The 18,505-nt window shown below is 37.0% G+C and overlaps 4 protein-coding genes across 7 annotated transcripts; 1 reads left to right on the forward strand and 3 right to left on the reverse strand.

Annotated features, from left to right (window-relative positions):
- Window positions 1-1,093: 1,093 nt before the first annotated feature.
- On the reverse strand, window positions 1,094-3,117 carry LOC100266616 (BI1-like protein). The gene is made up of 4 exons (XM_002279332.5): window positions 2,727-3,117; window positions 1,915-2,028; window positions 1,657-1,814; window positions 1,094-1,559 (listed from the first exon to the last, which is right to left on the reverse strand). Exons 1-4 carry the CDS (start codon window positions 2,968-2,970, stop codon window positions 1,350-1,352), a joined length of 726 nt encoding a protein of 241 aa, XP_002279368.2. The 5' UTR covers window positions 2,971-3,117; the 3' UTR covers window positions 1,094-1,349.
- Window positions 3,118-7,416: 4,299 nt separating this feature from the next.
- LOC104879243 (pentatricopeptide repeat-containing protein At5g18950) lies at window positions 7,417-9,207 on the reverse strand. The gene has a single exon (XM_010651544.3). The coding sequence runs from the start codon at window positions 9,205-9,207 to the stop codon at window positions 7,417-7,419; it is 1,791 nt and encodes a 596-aa protein (XP_010649846.1).
- A 416-nt stretch (window positions 9,208-9,623) lies between these two features.
- On the forward strand, window positions 9,624-12,553 carry LOC100245967 (protein FAR1-RELATED SEQUENCE 7). 4 transcript variants are annotated; one of them, XM_010651549.3, is made up of 2 exons: window positions 9,624-9,736; window positions 10,095-12,553. In XM_010651549.3, exon 2 carries the CDS (start codon window positions 10,103-10,105, stop codon window positions 12,368-12,370), a length of 2,268 nt encoding a protein of 755 aa, XP_010649851.1. In that variant the 5' UTR covers window positions 9,624-9,736; window positions 10,095-10,102; the 3' UTR covers window positions 12,371-12,553. The 4 variants fall into 4 exon arrangements, with proteins under 4 accessions (XP_010649851.1, XP_010649849.1, XP_010649848.1 ...); XM_010651547.3 differs by having other exon boundaries at window positions 9,626-9,736; window positions 10,041-12,553; XM_010651546.3 differs by having other exon boundaries at window positions 9,635-9,736; window positions 10,032-12,553.
- Window positions 12,554-12,606: 53 nt separating this feature from the next.
- LOC100240872 (protein ABCI12, chloroplastic) lies at window positions 12,607-18,077 on the reverse strand. Its single transcript, XM_002277360.5, has 8 exons — window positions 17,570-18,077; window positions 16,513-16,629; window positions 15,108-15,344; window positions 14,506-14,670; window positions 14,286-14,361; window positions 13,943-14,007; window positions 12,866-13,040; window positions 12,607-12,766 (listed from the first exon to the last, which is right to left on the reverse strand). Exons 1-7 carry the CDS (start codon window positions 17,927-17,929, stop codon window positions 12,888-12,890), a joined length of 1,173 nt encoding a protein of 390 aa, XP_002277396.2. The 5' UTR covers window positions 17,930-18,077; the 3' UTR covers window positions 12,607-12,766; window positions 12,866-12,887.
- Between the last annotated feature and the right edge of the window lie 428 nt (window positions 18,078-18,505).

The raw sequence follows: 18,505 nt of genomic DNA on the forward strand, positions 1-18,505 counted from the left end.
TGGATTGCTACTCTGATCCATATTCTCATTTTTTGAGGAACTGATTTTTCATGTTCTTTTTTTGCATTTAGTTGCATATGATCTGGATGCATGCCGAATGAATGTATCTGTTTCTGGTGTCGTGTCATCCCAGCTGCAGCCCCTATTGAGTTCGGGCATATCAAGCATTGAACTTGAGAGCAAGGCTTCCTGGTTAAGTAATGAATCCAATGCCTTTTTTCTTGTCCTTTATAATTATTATTATTAATTTTTTGAAAGGGCAACAAAGCAAATATATTAAAAGAGCACCATAAAAAGGGGGTGCACCTATGGAGACAGGGTTCTTGTCCTTTCTTTATGGTCCAAATCATTCAAAATCAAGGCTTCCAATTCTATCATCTGGGCATGGCGCACAAAATTTGCAGTTGGTCTAGTTGTTGAAAGATCACATTGGTAGGTTAATAAATTGGATTTTCAAGTAGGCTCGTGATGGGCTTTTTTTTTGTCTGTTTTGGTTAAACTCCTACACCGACTCCAGTTCAGCGTGTCAGGATTTTGTAATTTCTTTCATATACTAAAACAAAGAAAAAAAATCGTGTGAAAAGTTGATGGCTTTCTGCAACCTTCCATCAGGCCAGCGGAGGAACAACGTGCCACTCTGGGGTATAGCACTGCCATTGATAGGAAATAAACACCACCTACATAGCATGTTAAGTATAAAAAATGGCTGCTGCTAACTGCATACATAAACAAGTCTTGGGAATTTCCTGGTTTTATAAGATGATCCATTGGGTGGAGAGCAATAATCATCCAATAATCCTATTCATGTACATTCAAATTCAAGCCTCGTAAATCAGATCAACCGCCAACCTACTCAAGGTTTACCAGTTGTCCTAAAATCCAGCTAGCTCCTGTTTCTTAGCGATAAAAGGGGGGCGAAGGGGAAAATAGTCCACTCTTCAACAGTAAGGAAATTTACCAGCATGTTTAAAAATACTGCCCTTGGTCTATTTGTCACAAAGCCCAGTGGCAGGCATCGATCTCTAACTTGGGGCAAAGAATTTTCAGGCAGGACTTCGCCATTGTTTGAGGACAGATAGGAAAAAGCAACAACTACTTCAATTAGATGATCTCCATTATAAATTTATTTGATGTACTTCATTGTGCAAGGATAAGAAACAGCAAATTGAAATAGCCCAATTCAGGTGTAAAACAAAAGCATAGAAAACCATATGTTTTATCCACAGTGATGCCTTACTTGAGTTATGGATGGATTATGTCCATGCACCCCTCAATATATTGCAGGATCTCCATGTACCACTCTATATATTTCAAGTCATGCCCAGGCCAGTGAAGAGTAGGCCATACAATTAGCCGTCTGACCCTCCTCTCAAGATCTCCATGATGGCAATGAACAAGTTCAGAATGTCCAAATAGAGAGCAACGGATGCCCAAATGTAGTCGTCGTAGGTGAAGCGCTTTATGAGGTTGTCGGTGTCATAAACAATATAACCTGAGAAAATGATAGCACTGAGTCCACCATAAACAGCGACAGATGTAGATCCAAGTGGGAAGAACGTCTGCACAACAATAAAAGATCAAGAACCATCAGGTCAGCGGCTGCACTTACGGTGATAATCAAGTATGCATTGATTTAATGAAACAGAGATGCTTGACCTGGATAAAGCCAGTCAGGATGAGTATTATGAGACTGGAGAACAGGATGGGTCCAAGGTAGCTGAAGTCTTTGCCCTTCTTAGAAGCCCAGAAAGTGTACCCAGTCAGAGAGGAAACCACAGCCGATGTTAAAATCAATGCTTCAAGTACAATCCTTCCTGTGAAAACCCAACCCCAAAACATTATGAGAGCGCATAATTTTAGAGGTAGAATCGAAATGCAGAACATCTAAAGCAGAGGAGGAAGTTGCAGACTGACCATCTGTCTTAGCACAGCTCACTCCAACGGTGAGACTCATGGACACAGTGAAAAGTCCGAGGAAAATGAGGTTCAGAGGATGCCTTTGCTGATACACATGAAGTGGCCACAACACTGCAAAGATTTGGGGTTTGTGAGTGGAATTCAATTAACATAATTAGCTTAAGAAACCAGTCAAAGGATGAATCATGTATGAATAATCTTCCTTCATGTATTAAAAGAAACAAGAGTGAAACCATGGAGAGAGGGTGCAGGAAAAAAAATAAATGAAACCCCAGAAACAAACAGACTTGAGAAGACTCCAAATTGAGTTGATTGACTGAACAAAAGAGTCAATATAGCATTTGAACACCATTTCTTGGCGAGACTAGGCCTGTTTGTTTTCCTCCCTAAAGGAGATGGAACTCGCTTCTGAGTTCTGACTCAATAATAATTAATACCTCGGAAACCTAAATCCTATGAAAACGATCCTAGCGGCGGGTTTATGTATTTTGAGGATTTTAATCCGATCAGACTCCCAATTACACACATAAAAATCAACACATATCTGACAACAAATACTGATGACAGAAAGAAACCAAAATCTGGACCCACGTCTTTCGAACATGACCATTTGGTTTCTCGAGACACAAGTTCGAATTTCGATGGCTGCCAAATTAGATCTCCCATAACCAAAAACTCTCATGCCCACAGAAAAATAAAATAAAATAAAAATAAAATCCAAAATTTCCATGTACGGCAGAAAGTAACAACGCAGAAACAAAACCCTAAAACGCGAAAATGAAAGAGAAGGAGACGAGGGAGCGACTTACAGATGAAGGGCAAGAAGATAAGGAACAAGAGAAGGCCGGAATTGCCCCTGAGAAGAAGGTTGAGGGGAGAGTAGAGGACGGTGAAGGAAGAGACGAGGGTGGTGAGGAGGATCTGGGCGGCCAAGATGCCATAGACCTTGCGAATGAAACCCCAACGGAGCTCGTTCTCTCCATAGCTGAGACCAGGGTAGAGAGTTCCCTCTTCTAGGTCTCCTTTGCTGCTCACGCTCGTGAATCCGTACATCTTCTCAGATCTTCTTCTTCTTTTTCTTCGTCTTCTTCGTCTTCCTTCTCCCAAATTTGGACGTCAAATCTATTTTGTATAAAGCGCGTGGGTAGTCGTTGGTAAGTACAATATTCGATCAGCCGCCTAGGGTTATTTTAGTCATTTACTATTTTTAATATCTGAATTAGTACGAGTATTTGTGCCAAAAATCAAAATTATCAAGCTGTTTAAAAAATTAGTATATATATTAATTAATTAGAATATTCATTAAAAAAAACAACAAAATTCCCCACTTAAAAAAGAATAATCATTATTTAAATAAAATAATTTTAGAAAATTAATTATTGATTTGTTGAATAAATGAATTGACTTTGACGTGTTAATTATATATAATCAAATTATATGATTCTATTTTTTAATCTTCTAGACTTGTTATCACGGAACGAAGGTAAAAAATATTAAAAAAATTAGTCATTTACAACCATAGATGAAGGATTTCTCGAAAAATTAAAGATTAATAATCCTTTTCAAAAATCGAATGGATTCAGTCTTATATATATGCGCGGAAAGTAATGAAAAATGAAAAAAAACGAATTCTTCTTTCTCTTATCACTTATGAACCATGCAAGATGAAAGTCTCATGCATGATTTTGAATGAGAGAAAGAAATAAGGATTCCTCGACTCTCACCCTCCCACTCTAGTAGTTGCTTTTCTTTTATATATACATGTATATATATAATTTTTTTTTCTTAAAAAAGGCTAATTATTGAGAAGTAGAAAGGGATAATTTTTCTAACTATATTTAATAATGTAAATTTTATATTATTTTGGTTTGTTAAAATCCATTGTTGAGAAAATCAACCTGACTTTTTTCTTAAAAAGTAAAATTTTTTTCATAATTCGTGCATTCATGTTGATGGGTTGTATCCGTCTAATCTAACCTAATTATTAAACCATAATAGGCTATGTAATCCATTTGGTACTTAGATCGGATTATGTTTTTTTTTTTTAAATCCATATGATTAATCTCACAACCCCGATGCATTTATGATTCAATTAACCTATTTTTTCAAATTTAAATTTTAATCAACATAATTATTATATAGGTTAATTCATATTATGCATTTTAATCTAAAAACAATCTATATTTGTTAAATGGATTATACTCGTTGACATCCAAACCAGTTAAAAACATATCAAATTCGAGTTGTACTAAAGAATCATATCAAACTTAACCACCATTACTCCAAAGGACACTAGAGAAAGGGATAAGCTTAAAGTTCATGTTACCTCAATAAAGGAACTCTTTGAGAACTAAACACAGAAACACTACAAAAGAGGGATGTTATGATAAGTGAAGTGAATATCTCTGCCTCACAGAATCCAGAAATATGGAGATCAAACCAGTTTCAGAAAGCTAAAAGAGTCTAGAGGGAGAAATTCATTCATCCTCAGATTTGGGGATCATCCATCTCAAGGAAAAGGATGAACATGAAGCACCACAAGCTGTTAGGTGCATACATATTAAACTATAAATGATCACAACATGAAGTCAAATGATGGAAATGGGTTTCTAACTGTTACCCAACTTTCTTGTGACGAAAATCAAGATCTGAAGTTCTAGTGGCCAAAATGAAATTAACAAAGAGAAAAAACATAAGCAATCAAACAAAATATACAAAGCCATTTTACCGAGAGTACGTTTGATAGTGATTCTAGGAAGTGTTTCTAATCTTTTTTATGTTTGAAAAACACTTTCTAAAATTATTGTCAAACACACTCTAAGTAGATGATTCCTAAGTCTCCAACCTTATCTGTTTCTCTGAACTCAAATGACCATCATATGTTTAAGGTCACACCCCACAAAAGGGTCTGGTTCAGTCTCTAAAATTTTGAGGGTGTGCCACCTCTGAACCATACGAAGGAAGACTTCACATAGCAAGGAGCAAACACAAATACAAAGGTGCCAAAGGAGCATGAGGATATAGGGAGACCCAACCAAGATATCAGTTCATATCATCAGTTTGTAACAACAATGACCAACCTGATCTCCAAATAATTTTCAACTTTCATTGTATTTCCACTAGCATCCCAAGTGAAGCTTCACACATACAATTGTCTGTATTCTATTTTTGAACTTCAACAAGCTTCCATAAATTAACTACACTCCAGGGTGAAGAGTATAGATTGAATTATTGCTAGTGATGCCAAGTCATTGAGTTAGAGCACAGACATCACAATTGCCTAACAATGTTTGTGGTTTATTATTATAAACCAGATCATGCAAAAAAAATTTAAGACGAATCAACCAAATCTTACAAGTCACAAGTATTTGACATTAATCATCCCCTCCTTTCAATTGATCAAATGTCAAAATCATTTCTCAAATAGCTTCCTAAGCAAAGAAAGCCACCTTTGTTGAAATCTAAGAATTTCAAACTATGCTTGCAGTGAAAGACTTGCTTCTTCCCCAGGCTCAAGAAAAGTGGAAAGATTTGCCAAAGAACATACCACCACCCTTCAAATCCTTCTAAGTTAGACTATCATCCTTATCCCTTCTAATCAAATCCTTCCAACCTAGTCTATCCTCATGCCTTCTAATCGAACCCAAAAGGACTTCCATTCTTTCGAATTCCCAATTATGAAACTACCTTGAAAGTTAGGAACTCCACCAACCCCCCTCCTCAAGCAGTTCCCACACATTTGCTACCAAAGAATCTTTATCATCATCTATAGAGAATAACACCGTGAAAGAATCCTATGACCCAACTCCATTTGTATAAGTCACTTCTTTCTCCCTCTTGTATCTCATATTGCAATTATTCCCCAATCTCTATTTGACTGTGTGGGCTTTTAAATTTACCTTCAAACTAAGTTTACAAACTATTTTTGGATATATAGTCTGGTCATAGCATTCTCTTAACCTTAGTACTAGAAACAATTACCTATTTTAATACATACAAACATGATGTTGATAACCTATAGCAACTTGACAATTAGGTGATATGAATTGAAAATCCTTGTAAAAAAGTAAACCTTCAATTGTAATGTCTAAGAGGATGAAGTTAAGGGCAAAATAATGGCCTCTTCAATTAAAAAGTTTCTCATGGTTTTAATCTTTCCTGGCATTTTCAGTGAAATACCTAATCAAAGAACAAACTTCACTTTATTGATTTATTTATTTTATCAGTAACAATTATTTGATTGCATAAAAAACGTGCAAAAAGGATGAGCTATACTTCAAAGCAAAACAAAAGGATATTTTTATTGGACAAAAAAGAAAAAAAAAAAGAAAAGAAAAGAAAACACACAGAAGCTAACAATAGCCTAAAAAGAGGCCAAAATAGAAAATGAAAAATAAAACAAACATACAACTTAGGAAAGCAAGCATCCTCTAAACGCTTGGCCAAATAATCTGCTAGCTGATTCACCAATCATGGGATCTACACAAAAAACCATCCAACTCTGAAGACAAATCTGAAATTCTACAAAGCAATGAATCCAAGGACCTCTCTTCCTTTGAAAAAAAACCCATGATGTAACTTTTGCTGAATCACCCTCCAAAGCAAAATTGCTGAAACCCACAGATTAAGCCTGAAGTCCTATCCCCAATAACTAACTGAAGTCCCATCCCTACAAGCTTTGAAAAAGCTTAGCCACTCCATCATCATGATCTCTGAATACTCCACTGATTCCTCACTGATTCCTATCTGTCCAGGGTTCCCCAGAGAAGAAGTTGAACTTTAACAAGCTTGATGGAGAAGAAACCCAATCAAAATGCACTACAGTTGGCCTCCTCCTCAAGGAACTAGTGGTCCTCCAGTCCGGCATCATCACACTCAGCTGGGACCTGATAAATCCTGGAGTAATGGATGCCCTTAGGGAAGAGAGAAAACACACTGCATCCACACAGACTCCGAAGCCCTCTATCTATTCTTGATGGTTCTCTCCAACCAAATCATACATAATAAAGTGGTATTAGCAACAGAGAAAAGAGCCCTGCTCCTACCACTGCCTACAAACCCATGAAAATTAACAACCATCATATCTGCTACCTCTCTAGGGGGCACCCATTCTAAACCTACAGCTAAAACTTCCCTTTATTTCATATGACAACCTACCTCCAACATTTACACAGCTTATGACAGAACTTCTAAACAAGGTATTCTTTGGAATCAAAATAGGCATCCATGACAAGGGGTTAGACCACAACATGTAAACAAGCTGAGGTTGTTGTCTACAAGTGTGTCAAGGGATTACACCCCATAACCTACCTACAAATCAAATTATCTTTTAAACTTCATTCTATTCATGACTTCCTCATCACAAGCTGAATTAAGAAGCTAGATCAAAAAAGTTTTAGATTTGAACATTGAAAAAGGCACAAGGCACTCCTTGCAAATTTATTTTGTCATGAGTAAGGAATAAAATCAATTCAATGTATAAAAAAAATCTCTGATTCCTCAATTTCTTTCCAGGATCTTTCCTAGATATGTCTCAACAGGAAGGGAATTCTTTTCGCAAAGTTTGGTAACCAAAGAATTGCAGATACTTATGCTGAGTCTGAAACCTATTTTTAACATGGAATCTAAAACAAGTAAAGCATCATCCAACCTATCTATTTGTGAAAGGCATTGAATCAGACTCTCAAAAGACTTCTTTTGTGGTCTGAGCTTACTCCTCAGCATGGTGGTCAACCATTCCATCCCTTCCATAGCACATCCTTGCTTGCAGAATCCAGTTATCATAAAATCATGAGTACACACAGCCGGTTCCATACCCCTATTTTGCATATCATCCCACAAAATTTTTGCATTCTGCATGTCTCCTTCCTGGCAAAGTTTATCAATAAGTGGGGCATAAGAGGCAGCTGACGGCTGTATTCCCTGATCCAGAAGTTCATAAAGAAGGTTTGCACCTTCAACTATCTTCCCTTCCTTGCAAAATCCCCTAACTAGAGCATTGTATGTGATGTGATTGCGTAGAATACCCTTATGGGACATTTCTTCAAACAAGTCATGAGCTTCTTTTATCTTTCCATGTGAACACAACCCTTTAATCATCACATTGTAACTCACTGTTTTCTCTCCATAACCTTTATCACACATTTCTCTGTACATCTTCCAAGCTTCTTCAAGATTGCCAATTTTAAAATAGCCGTGAATCATAGCATTATAAGTGTACTCATTCGGAAGAAATCCCTTCTGAATCATCTCAAACCACAGCTTCCTAGCATCCCCAAGCCATTTCATTCGGCAAAGACCATGAATCATTGTCGTATACATCACCCTGTCAGGAGCATACCCTCTATCCTTGAGATCTTTGAAAACCCGAAAACCTTCAGGCCCCTTTCCTCCCTTGCAAAGGCCATTGACTACTTCCTGATAAGTAAAAATATCAGGTGCCCGGTTCCTGGCAATCATACTATGAAGCAGATCACTCACTCTACCATAAGCTTTATCCTTGCAAAATCCTGATATCAATTTGTTGAAAGCAGCATTTCTAGGCACTACCCCATCTTCCAAAACTCGCCGAAGAAGGTTATGACCATCTGAAATCCTATTTTCATCACAAAAAGCTTGAACCAGATACCCAACAGTGTGCACATCCGCTACAACACTAGACTCTACCATCTCCCCATACAACTCCCAAACAAAATCAATCCGGCCAGCCCTGACCGAACCCCTCAAAACCGAATTCCACGTCGCTATCGAGGCACAAACTCCAATTCCCTTCAGCTGGCCAAACACACTGATTGCTTCCTCCACTAATCCACCTTTACAAAGGCATCGAATATAAGCCTCCAGAGAAGCCGGTTTGGGGTTAAAATTGGTAGAATCGAGAAACGACTTCGCAGCATTGCAAGCACCAGCTTCAACAAGAGCATCAAACAGCACATTACAAGAAGAAGAATCAGGCGAAAAGCCGGACTGAGAGCTGAGCCAGTGAAAGAAACGGAGAGAAATAAGAGCATTCTTCTGATGCTCGACAAAATGGGACAGAAAAGTGGGGTCTAAGAAATTGAAAGAGGGAAAATCAGAGAGAAGGGTTTGCTCCCATCTGGGCCTGGTTCGCGTAATATCCGAAACTCTCTTCACGATCTCCTCCAAGTGTTGTTGCTGCTGCGTATGTTGGTGGGCTCCTTCAACATCGCCATATTGATTCCCACTCACCACGCCCAGATTCCGAATTCTAGAGTTAGGGTTTTGGCGAAGGAAGCTGATAACGGAGGAAGAGGATGAAGGTCTAGCCATGGAGGTCTGCGTCTAAACCAGTTTGAAACCTGGTAGCCCCCTCTTTGCTGTGGGTTTGGACCTGGTTCCTCTCCGGTCTGTCTTCCCTCCGGTCTTGTACAATTGCCACGTCATGTGGGACCCATTGTACACCTAATAAAAAAATTATCTAAATTATTACAAGATTTAATGTCAAAAATTATTTTTATATGATATTTATTAGTATATTGAAAATTTAAAATTTAAAAATTTTAATTATCACTAAAGAAAAATTGCACAAATCATACTGACGTGGCACGGGTTTATTGGATATTTGTGGGCAAATGTATTATATTGCAGGTGGAGGCTGAGCAGTGGAAGGAGCAGCGCAGGGAGGAAGAGGGAATCAACCGCGGCTTTTGGCCTCCCAAAACCCTAGGAAAAGTGCTCAATTTCTCCATCCCAACAACCCCTTTCCCGCCAAAAAGTGCCACTTCAACACTCTCTCTCGATCACTCTCTCCTCGTCTGGGCATTCAACCCAATTCTTCGCACTTCACAATCGTGAATAGGTATCCCTAAAATTTTGATTCATCATTTGGTTTCCTTGTCATCCCAGTTCGGATTTTGAGTTTATGGTTCTGGGTTTTGATTGAATTTCATTCTTTGGTTGATTGATCTCTGTGATTCCTCTAATCATCTGTAATTGTATGTTATTGTTCTGGGTGGACTGGTTTTCCTTCAATAATATGTTGAATTGGGTTTGCTTTCGTTCAATTCTAGGGTTTTCAGTCATGCCATTTTGGCGAATTTGTTGTGTGTTCTTTTAGTTGTGGTTTGTGAGTTGCTGTGTATGACTTATGACAGCAATTACAGATATTGATATGAACAGGGAAGAATGTGAGAACAATGTTAATGTTAATGTGACAGAAAACCCAATGCGTGGAATTGGGATAACAAATAATTTGCATGTGGAGAATGAAGGATTGTCAAAGCTTGAACCCTATGTGGGGTTAGAATTTAATTCAGCAGACGATGCCCGGGAATTTTACAGTTTGTATGCGGCACATACTGGGTTTAAAATCCGGATTGGTCAGCTCTATCGATCAAGATCTAATGGGTCTGTTTCATCTCGAAGATTTGTGTGCTCCAAGGAGGGATTTCAGCTCCATTCAAGAACAGGTTGTCTGGCATTCATAAGGGTACAGAGGGTTGAATCTGGGAAATGGGTTATTGACAATTTCAAGAAGGATCACAATCATGAACTTGAACCTACAGAGGAAATGTGCCTGAGCCGGATACAGCCGGCTGCAAAATCTTTAGTTAATGGGACCTATAGGCAGGGAATTAGGTTGCTTGAGGAAGAGGAGGATGAAAACCATTTCCCATCTGGCATCATCAACTTCAAACGCCTGAAGACGGGAGAGAGGGAAGGTGGTGAAGCCATGGTCGAACCATATTTAGGTCAGGAGTTCAGTTCAGCAAATGAAGCATACAAAAATTACAATGCTTATGCAGCTAGTACAGGGTTCAAAATTCGGATTGGCCAGTTGTTTCGTTCAAGGGATGATGGGTTAATTACATGCCGAAGATTTGTCTGCTCAAAGGAAGGACATCAACATTCTTCAAGAGTAGGATGTGGGGCATTCATAAGGGTAAAGAGACAAGATTCAGGAATGTGGGTAGTGGACCGTTTCATCAAAGAACATAATCATGATCTTGATCCTCCAAGGGAAGCCGATAAGAAAATCCCTACCGCTTTGATAGGATTCAGAGATGACACTAGTGGTGGATTGGAAAACTTGGGTTCAGTCGAGACAAATGACGGGAGTCATATGAAAAGAAGTCAAGAAAGTAATATTGGAAGCGATTGGTATGATGTTCTCCTCGAGTATTTTCAATCCCGGCAAGTAGAAGATACAGGATTCTTTTATGCTGTAGAACTGGATGATGGCAGATGCAGGAGTGTGTTCTGGGCTGATGGCAGGTCTAGATTTTCATGCAGCCAGTTTGGTGACGCCATTGTTTTTGACACCTCATACAGGAAAAGTAACTATTTGGTGCCATTTGCTATGTTCATCGGAGTTAACCATCACAGACAACCAGTGCTTCTTGGGTGTGCTTTAATTGCTGATGAATGTAAGGAGTCCTTTACTTGGGTGCTCAGAACTTGGTTTAGGGCAATGTCTGGCCGCCATCCACAGTCCATAATAGCAGATCAAGACAAGGCCATCCGACAAGCGATTGCCCAAGTATTCCCAGGGATCCATCATCGATTCTCAGCATGGCAAATCAAGGCAAAGGAGCGGGAGAACCTGGGCCGTCTACTTTCCATAGACAGTGGTTTTAAATATGACTATGACAAGTGCATTTATCAGAGTCAAACAGCTGGTGAATTTGATGCTGCATGGAATGCACTCCTCAACAAATACCGCATGAAGGGGAATGCTTGGCTAAAAGAAATGTATGAGAAGCGTGAAAGTTGGGTTCCACTGTACTTAAGGGGCACCTTCTTTGCCGGAATCCCAGTGAATGGAGGTATTAAGTCATTCTTTGGTACACTTTTAAACGCCCAAACACCACTTAGAGAGTTTATTTTACAGTATGAAAGAGGTCTTGAGCGACGCCGTGAGGAGGAAAGACAAGATGATTTTGATTCTTCTAATTTGCAGGCATATTTGCACACAAAAGAAATGATAGAAGAACAATGTAGAAGGCTTTACACACTCACTGTTTTCAAAGTGTTTCAGAAAGAACTTCTGGATAGCTATGGCCATCTTGGAATGAAGATTTCTGAAGAAGGGATCATCAGTAGATATTTGGTGCGGAAGTGTGCAAACGACAATGAGAAACATATAGTTACCCTCAATGGATCCAACCTGAATGTGTTTTGTAGCTGTCAAATGTTTGAATTTGAAGGTGTGCTGTGTAGACATATTTTGAAAGTCTTCCAGATGGTGAACATAAGGGACATTCCATCTTGCTACATCCTACACCGGTGGACAAAAAATGCCAAGTATGGTTTTGTGGGTGATGTTGAATCAGACTCAGGAGGTAGCTCCCAAGATCTCAAGGCCATGATGGTATGGGGTTTAAGAGAAGAAGCCTGTAACTACATTGGGGCTGGGGCTGCATCTCTTGAAAGGTACAAACTTGCCCTAGAGATTATGCTAGAAGGTAGAAGAAAAATTAGTCAGCAAAACTAAGTTCCTAGAGGAAAGGCCATACACATCTCTTGTGCTATATTCTGTAGGCTGAGATGCATGTGCAGTTAGTTCTTTTGTGGGCCTCAGCTCTGTATTAAAAGACTTGATTTTCTTTGCATACAAATACCCTTTGTATTAAAATCAGAACTAGTTGAATAAATTCAAAATTCTGAGTTCCATCCATTTCAATCTTCCAGCACCTTGGATGGGAGAATATGTTCATTTGCAGACTGAAATGGAGGGTGCCTATTATGGAATTTATTCAAATTTCTTGGTATAAAATCTGAGGTTAACTTTTACAAGAAAAGAATAATATGTGGCAGTAAAAATATATTGCAACAAGGAGCTTAAACCCGTTACATAAAAAATGTGGCAACCGTGAAGAGATGAAAACACCTGCCAATCAAATCAATAAAGTGAGAAACACAGAAATCACGAGAAGAGAAAATGTCCAGTTAAACTCTTGTGGATGCATTGATAGGATTAAGGATTTACCCAATGAAGGTGAGAATGCATTTCAGACGAGCAAATATTCGGACAAAACGGCAGCACCTATAATGCCAATTAGGCACAATAAGGAAACAACATCTTCCATCCGAATGGATGAGTCTGATAAGAAGTAAAGTTTATGAGTGCTACTGTCCCCTCTAAAACCTCTGACAATCATTGCCTGTAAAAACCCAAAAAATAAAATATAAGAAAAACTAATAGAGGTTAAAAGAGACTCTTGAAACAGAATATTTGTCAAAGTCACTCAGAGATAAATATCATATTATGTCATTGAGAGTGATGTTGAAGGGCCTATTACATGAAGATCAATGCCACCAATATATAAGAATTGAAGTATAAAATATAAATATGTTATAATAGAGTAGGTAACTGAAGATGTCACCATTGTCATAGGCATTGAGGCAAGGTTCCCTAACTCTTCTAAAAGACTGCAACTTTGTAGGCAACCCTTTCATTAAGAACAGATGAACCCAATTTTATAAAATAACTTTGGAATCAACCCATTTTCCAGTCTATAATTCAATAATTCAAAAACTTAGAAAATCATAAATAATACAAATGGTTGCCATTAATGTCAAGAAACTCGTGACGTACTCTGTATGATTTTAAAATGAAAGGATACACTACTTTCATTTAGTCACACCGCCATGCTTCTCTTTTACTAAGCTGTCCTCATTCGTGCCAACTCTTCTAATATTTCTTTCTTCAATGATTTCTAAATTCTAAATTATTCTGTAGGTAGCCCAAAATCTGCTCCAAATTTTGCTCAACTGCTCCATTCTCAGTATTTATGGAACTCCTATTATTTCAATGTATGAACAATGAAGTGGGTTTAGATGCAACAAAAAATGAAGTAGGTTTTGAGCTATCCATTTGTGAGCTTCTTATTATGGATGAGGCCAGAAGAGAGCAATCAGCATTCAATTAGAAGAAAATTATAACAGCTGGTGGGGTTACAAATATATTGACATTCATGAATTCCAAACCCAACTTATGAAGTTGAGGAAACACTGGTTAGGCAGGAGAAAGAAAAATAATGATAGCCAATTAGGATATTATGACCTGAGAAATCTGCTCTGCATGGCTAAAAATATTTTTGAAGATCCTACGAACGTAAGAGACGAAAACTGCAATATCAAGAACAAAACATCAAACATGGTTATTGCCAAAACATATATTCAAACAGAAGTAATTAGTGCTAGGTCAGATAAAGTATTGTTTAGCATTGCCGTTACAATATACTAATACTAGCTTCTCATGATTATTTCTCTGTACCATGAAGTGCTTCAACACCTTTTAAGTAATTTTCCAAGTAAAATGGAGGAATCAAACTGTTTTTTACTGATATTTAGGTTCCAATGCAGGACAAAAGATAGTATTTTATTTGGTTGAACAGTATGCTTACTATCAATTGTCTCCATTGTTGTCAACTGTTGCCAATTTATCCTACGAGATATTATTCCCAAAGCAACATTACGGACCTGCAATGATAATATGAGGATATTCCACAACCATAAGTAATGTTAATCATCTATGTCAGAAGTTTAATCATCATATATGAGAAGTTATTCCAAGAATTTTAAATCCAACTTGAAACAGATTTAATAAATCAATTCCTGTCCTACCTCATCAAACACAAGACTGATGAACCTCAATGAAAGCAGGAGAGTAAGAGTGATTTCAGCCACTGGAACGCCAATGAACCGCAAGGGGCGCATAAACCACCACAAAGCAGATGCAAGTTGCTCTGGGGTTGTTGTTGTCAGGCATAGGCTCGCACTTTGAAAGATCTTGCACAAAAATAGATTTATTTCTCAAAATCTCAACAAAATTCGAAAGACCATAAACTTTGCAGAGAAGATAACTTCGAAAAAGCTCAAACACTGATTATTTATAAAATTTTAAAAAGATAAGAATGCATAAAAGATTGTTTAAGAGCATCTGGACACCAAAAGAACTAAATCATTTTAGTTTGTTCCACATAACAATTAAAACAAATTCATTTTGTTTCTTCAGCAAATTTAAAATGAATCTACTCACTAATGTACAATTATAAATGAAAAATTATAATAAAAATCTGTCTGTTGCAAAAAAAAAAAAATTGATTTCTACCTTCAGATGCTACATAAAACAAAAAGAAATGATTTTGTCTCAGTAAGGTGTTTAATTGCACCCTTACTGAATTAAAATAAATAATGAAAAAATACGGAAAGAGAAAGCAACTTGCAGTGAATGTTAAACATGCAGCTGTGCTCGCCACTGACAGGCCCTTCCTTGTAAGCTGTAATGGTCCAAGCTTCATGACTAAATATGAGTAACCTCCCAAAGAATCAGGAAGATTAGGCAATCCCATCATTGCTGGTGGTGGTGTTCTTAACTGGACAAGAGGAGGTGCACCATCTGAACCCAGACCCAACATTATAAACAAAAGTCCAGAGAGAAAAGACACCCTTCCCAGTTGATCCTGTAGAAAGAAGTTAGAAATACAACAAGGGTGTTCCCCACATTAGCATGTTAATCATCTTCAAACATGAAAAGATTATTGTATCTCCTATTAAAAGAACAGGAAGGAAAAAGAACAAGACCCAAAGTTCTCTTTGGAATAATTTCCAGCAAGAAATCATAATGAAAGCTTCAACCATAAATAGAAATAGCTATGGTGATGGCATGCATGATTTTACTCATTTTGTTCTGGGAAAGGAAAAAAAATGATAAGGAAAATGATTTTTTCATGTTTGATTTACCACAAAAAAAAAAAAAAAAAAAACATCAAATATAATTAAAATTAATTAGAAACTTATGCCTTTTCTAATTATTTAATATTTATATAAATGAGGAAAAATAATTTCTGAACTTCAAATATATTTTTTTTCTTCCCTTTTATTTTTCCTTTCTATTTTCTCTCCCTTGCATGTTCCTCAAATTTTCCAAGAACCAAACGTAAGGTAAAGAAATAAGAATCAACATTTCCCCATCCAATACAAAAAAATTTCATCCATACGAGGGAAAAGGAAAACAATACATGTTTCAAACAAATTACAACAGAACACATGCTGACATACTACCAATCACAACTGTTGAAGCATAGATGTTTTGCTAGTGCCAGTAAATGTCTTTTAAACAAACCACCAGAACTGAAGGCTAACTGCAACATAATGCATGGAAAATAAGTGTTACAGAGACTAATAGATTACCAAGGCATCAAATTCCATGAAAAAAAAAAAGAAAAAAGAAAAAGTGAATCTTCCATGTAAAAAGGTTGAGCTACCTAAGTTAAATTAAAGCCAACAGACCACAGATCTCAGCTTTGCAATTGCAAACAAGTTACCACCATGAGATCTATCTAAGGCATACTAGTGTCTAAAGCAATACAGGCCTCCAGAGCTTGCCAAATCATTTGCAGCTTAACAAATTTCTATGTATTCATGTACTAGGGCTTGCAAAGCCAGATTCAATTATCATGATTTTGATGCTTTCTTGAAGTTAAGATGGTATTTAGTTAACAAATTCAAATAACAGATCTGATTAAGAAATAGTTCAAAAATAAGTTTATAAGCAAGTTGAATGTTAGGCCCAAAGTTGATAAAAGTAGCTAGCTGTTCAAACTCAGTAAGTCAAAGCGCTGTGCTTACCATCCATACTTGTGTTGGGAGAATCCAAACTGAAAGACAAGCCAAGTATACAACTAATCCAAAACGCATTATGATATGTGATCTTGCCGGTAAGAGAACCAGAGCCAGGAGCCATACCTGCATAATCAACATGATGAGATACTAAAACAAAACCAAAAGAAAACCGCGGAAGACAGGAATGACCAAAAGAAACAAATGTTCTTTTTCATAATTTTATTTGTTACAAAAAGACTTCAAAGTGTGAGAGATGTTCCAGAAATCATCAAGAAAGACAAGCAGTCAAGCACACATAAATATCATAAAAACCGATTTCTACCATTCAAATGCCAATATGTAATATCCCCTGCGTTTCCTTTACCTGAACTGAAATGTGGCCCATCATACAAAACTGCGGTATTTTATCATCTTTACTTCATTAAATTATTAAGAAATTTTACTTTTATATTCTGAGTACAATTGCCCTTACATAATTTTAATAATGGCTAGTAATATTTTTCCTGTTGTAGTGACCTGAGTTCAACATGGATCATCCAAGTTATAAAGATAAAGGTCTTTCCAATTTGCAGCACACAACTAACTGTTCTTTCTAGGTCTTACTGAAGTGAGCTCACAGAGATGAAGTTTGGGCACCAAAGTAAGCATAGAAGGTCTACAAGAATAAAATAAGATGGTTTTCAACACAAAGCCATCGTGAATGCAAGTTGTGATGTATAAATATTGTTTAGTATCAAATTTTCGGAGATAACATTTTTTTCCACCAAAATCCACAGAAACCTGACTTTAGAATTTGAAGTCAGAAGGAAAAAGAAAATATTTAGAAATTGCATATTTATTTTCTTTTCCTGTGCTCCCTTTTCCCAGAATCCCAGCAACCAAAAGGGCCATACAACCAAGGGTATCCACTAACAAGCCAACAGAGTAGAAAGAGAAGTAGTCAATGACCATTAATTAACCTCACCAAATAGTCGATTTTCACAGAATCACACACCAACCATACACAAAACAATTAAAACCCTGAGAAATTTAAATAAAACCAATTCCAAAAAAATAAAATCACCAATTTGATTCTGGGGTCCACTGAATGTAGAAATGTTGTGGGCGATGAAATGAACTGGCTAATGGGGCTCGAAGTTGCACTCGAAATCAATCTCAGAATCCTATCAGCAGCAACAACTCCTCTCGGCAACCATTTGGTCCAGTTCCCAGATTCCCCTTGATTATTAGCTGTAGCTCTGATTTGGAGTCTCGGGCACTTAGCTGATTCTAGGGTTTTGTATATAGAAAGGTGTGGCTTAGGGTTTTGGCGGTTGAGTAAATAAAGTTTGGAGAGGTTTGGAGGAACTAGGGCTTTGGAAGTAGGGTTTGAGGAGGGAGAAGGGAAGGTGACCGTTGCGAAAGCATGAAATTTGAAATTCATTCTTCTCCTCCAAAATGGCGGGAATCTAACGACATGAAGAAGGGGACGGAAACCACCTTTGTCTGAGAAATCCACTCTACTTCTTCACCTCCTTCAGTTTCAAAACGACCTCGTTTTCGTGTTCAACGTAAAATTCCACTCAACAAAACGACGTCGTTCTTTGATTCTGTCTTGATCTTATAAAATTGAACACAGATTCCTTTTTAACATTCTTATACTTCTCGATACGGAGTTGAGTTTAACACTTCACTTAATGTTCAGCAAATCAACTTCACAACTTAATTTAAATTTAAGTGATTTAATAACTTAATTTAAGTCATTAAATAAATTAAATATATTTGATAAAATAACTTAAATAATAATATGATTTAAAATTAAAAATAACTTTGTTCATTAAAACCATGTTCTTTAGTAAAATAATAAATATTTTATTTTATATTTATTTTTTTTATTTTTAATTATTCTTTATATTTATATAATTTGTTTTTAAAACAATAAAAAAAATAAGAAAAATATATTTTCTGAAAACAATTTATTTTCTATTGAGAACATAAAACTGTTTTAAAAAATGAACGA

The sequence above is a fragment of the Vitis vinifera genome, chromosome 5 (genome assembly GCF_030704535.1).
Source record: "Vitis vinifera cultivar Pinot Noir 40024 chromosome 5, ASM3070453v1".
Taxonomy (NCBI): Eukaryota; Viridiplantae; Streptophyta; class Magnoliopsida; order Vitales; family Vitaceae; genus Vitis; species Vitis vinifera.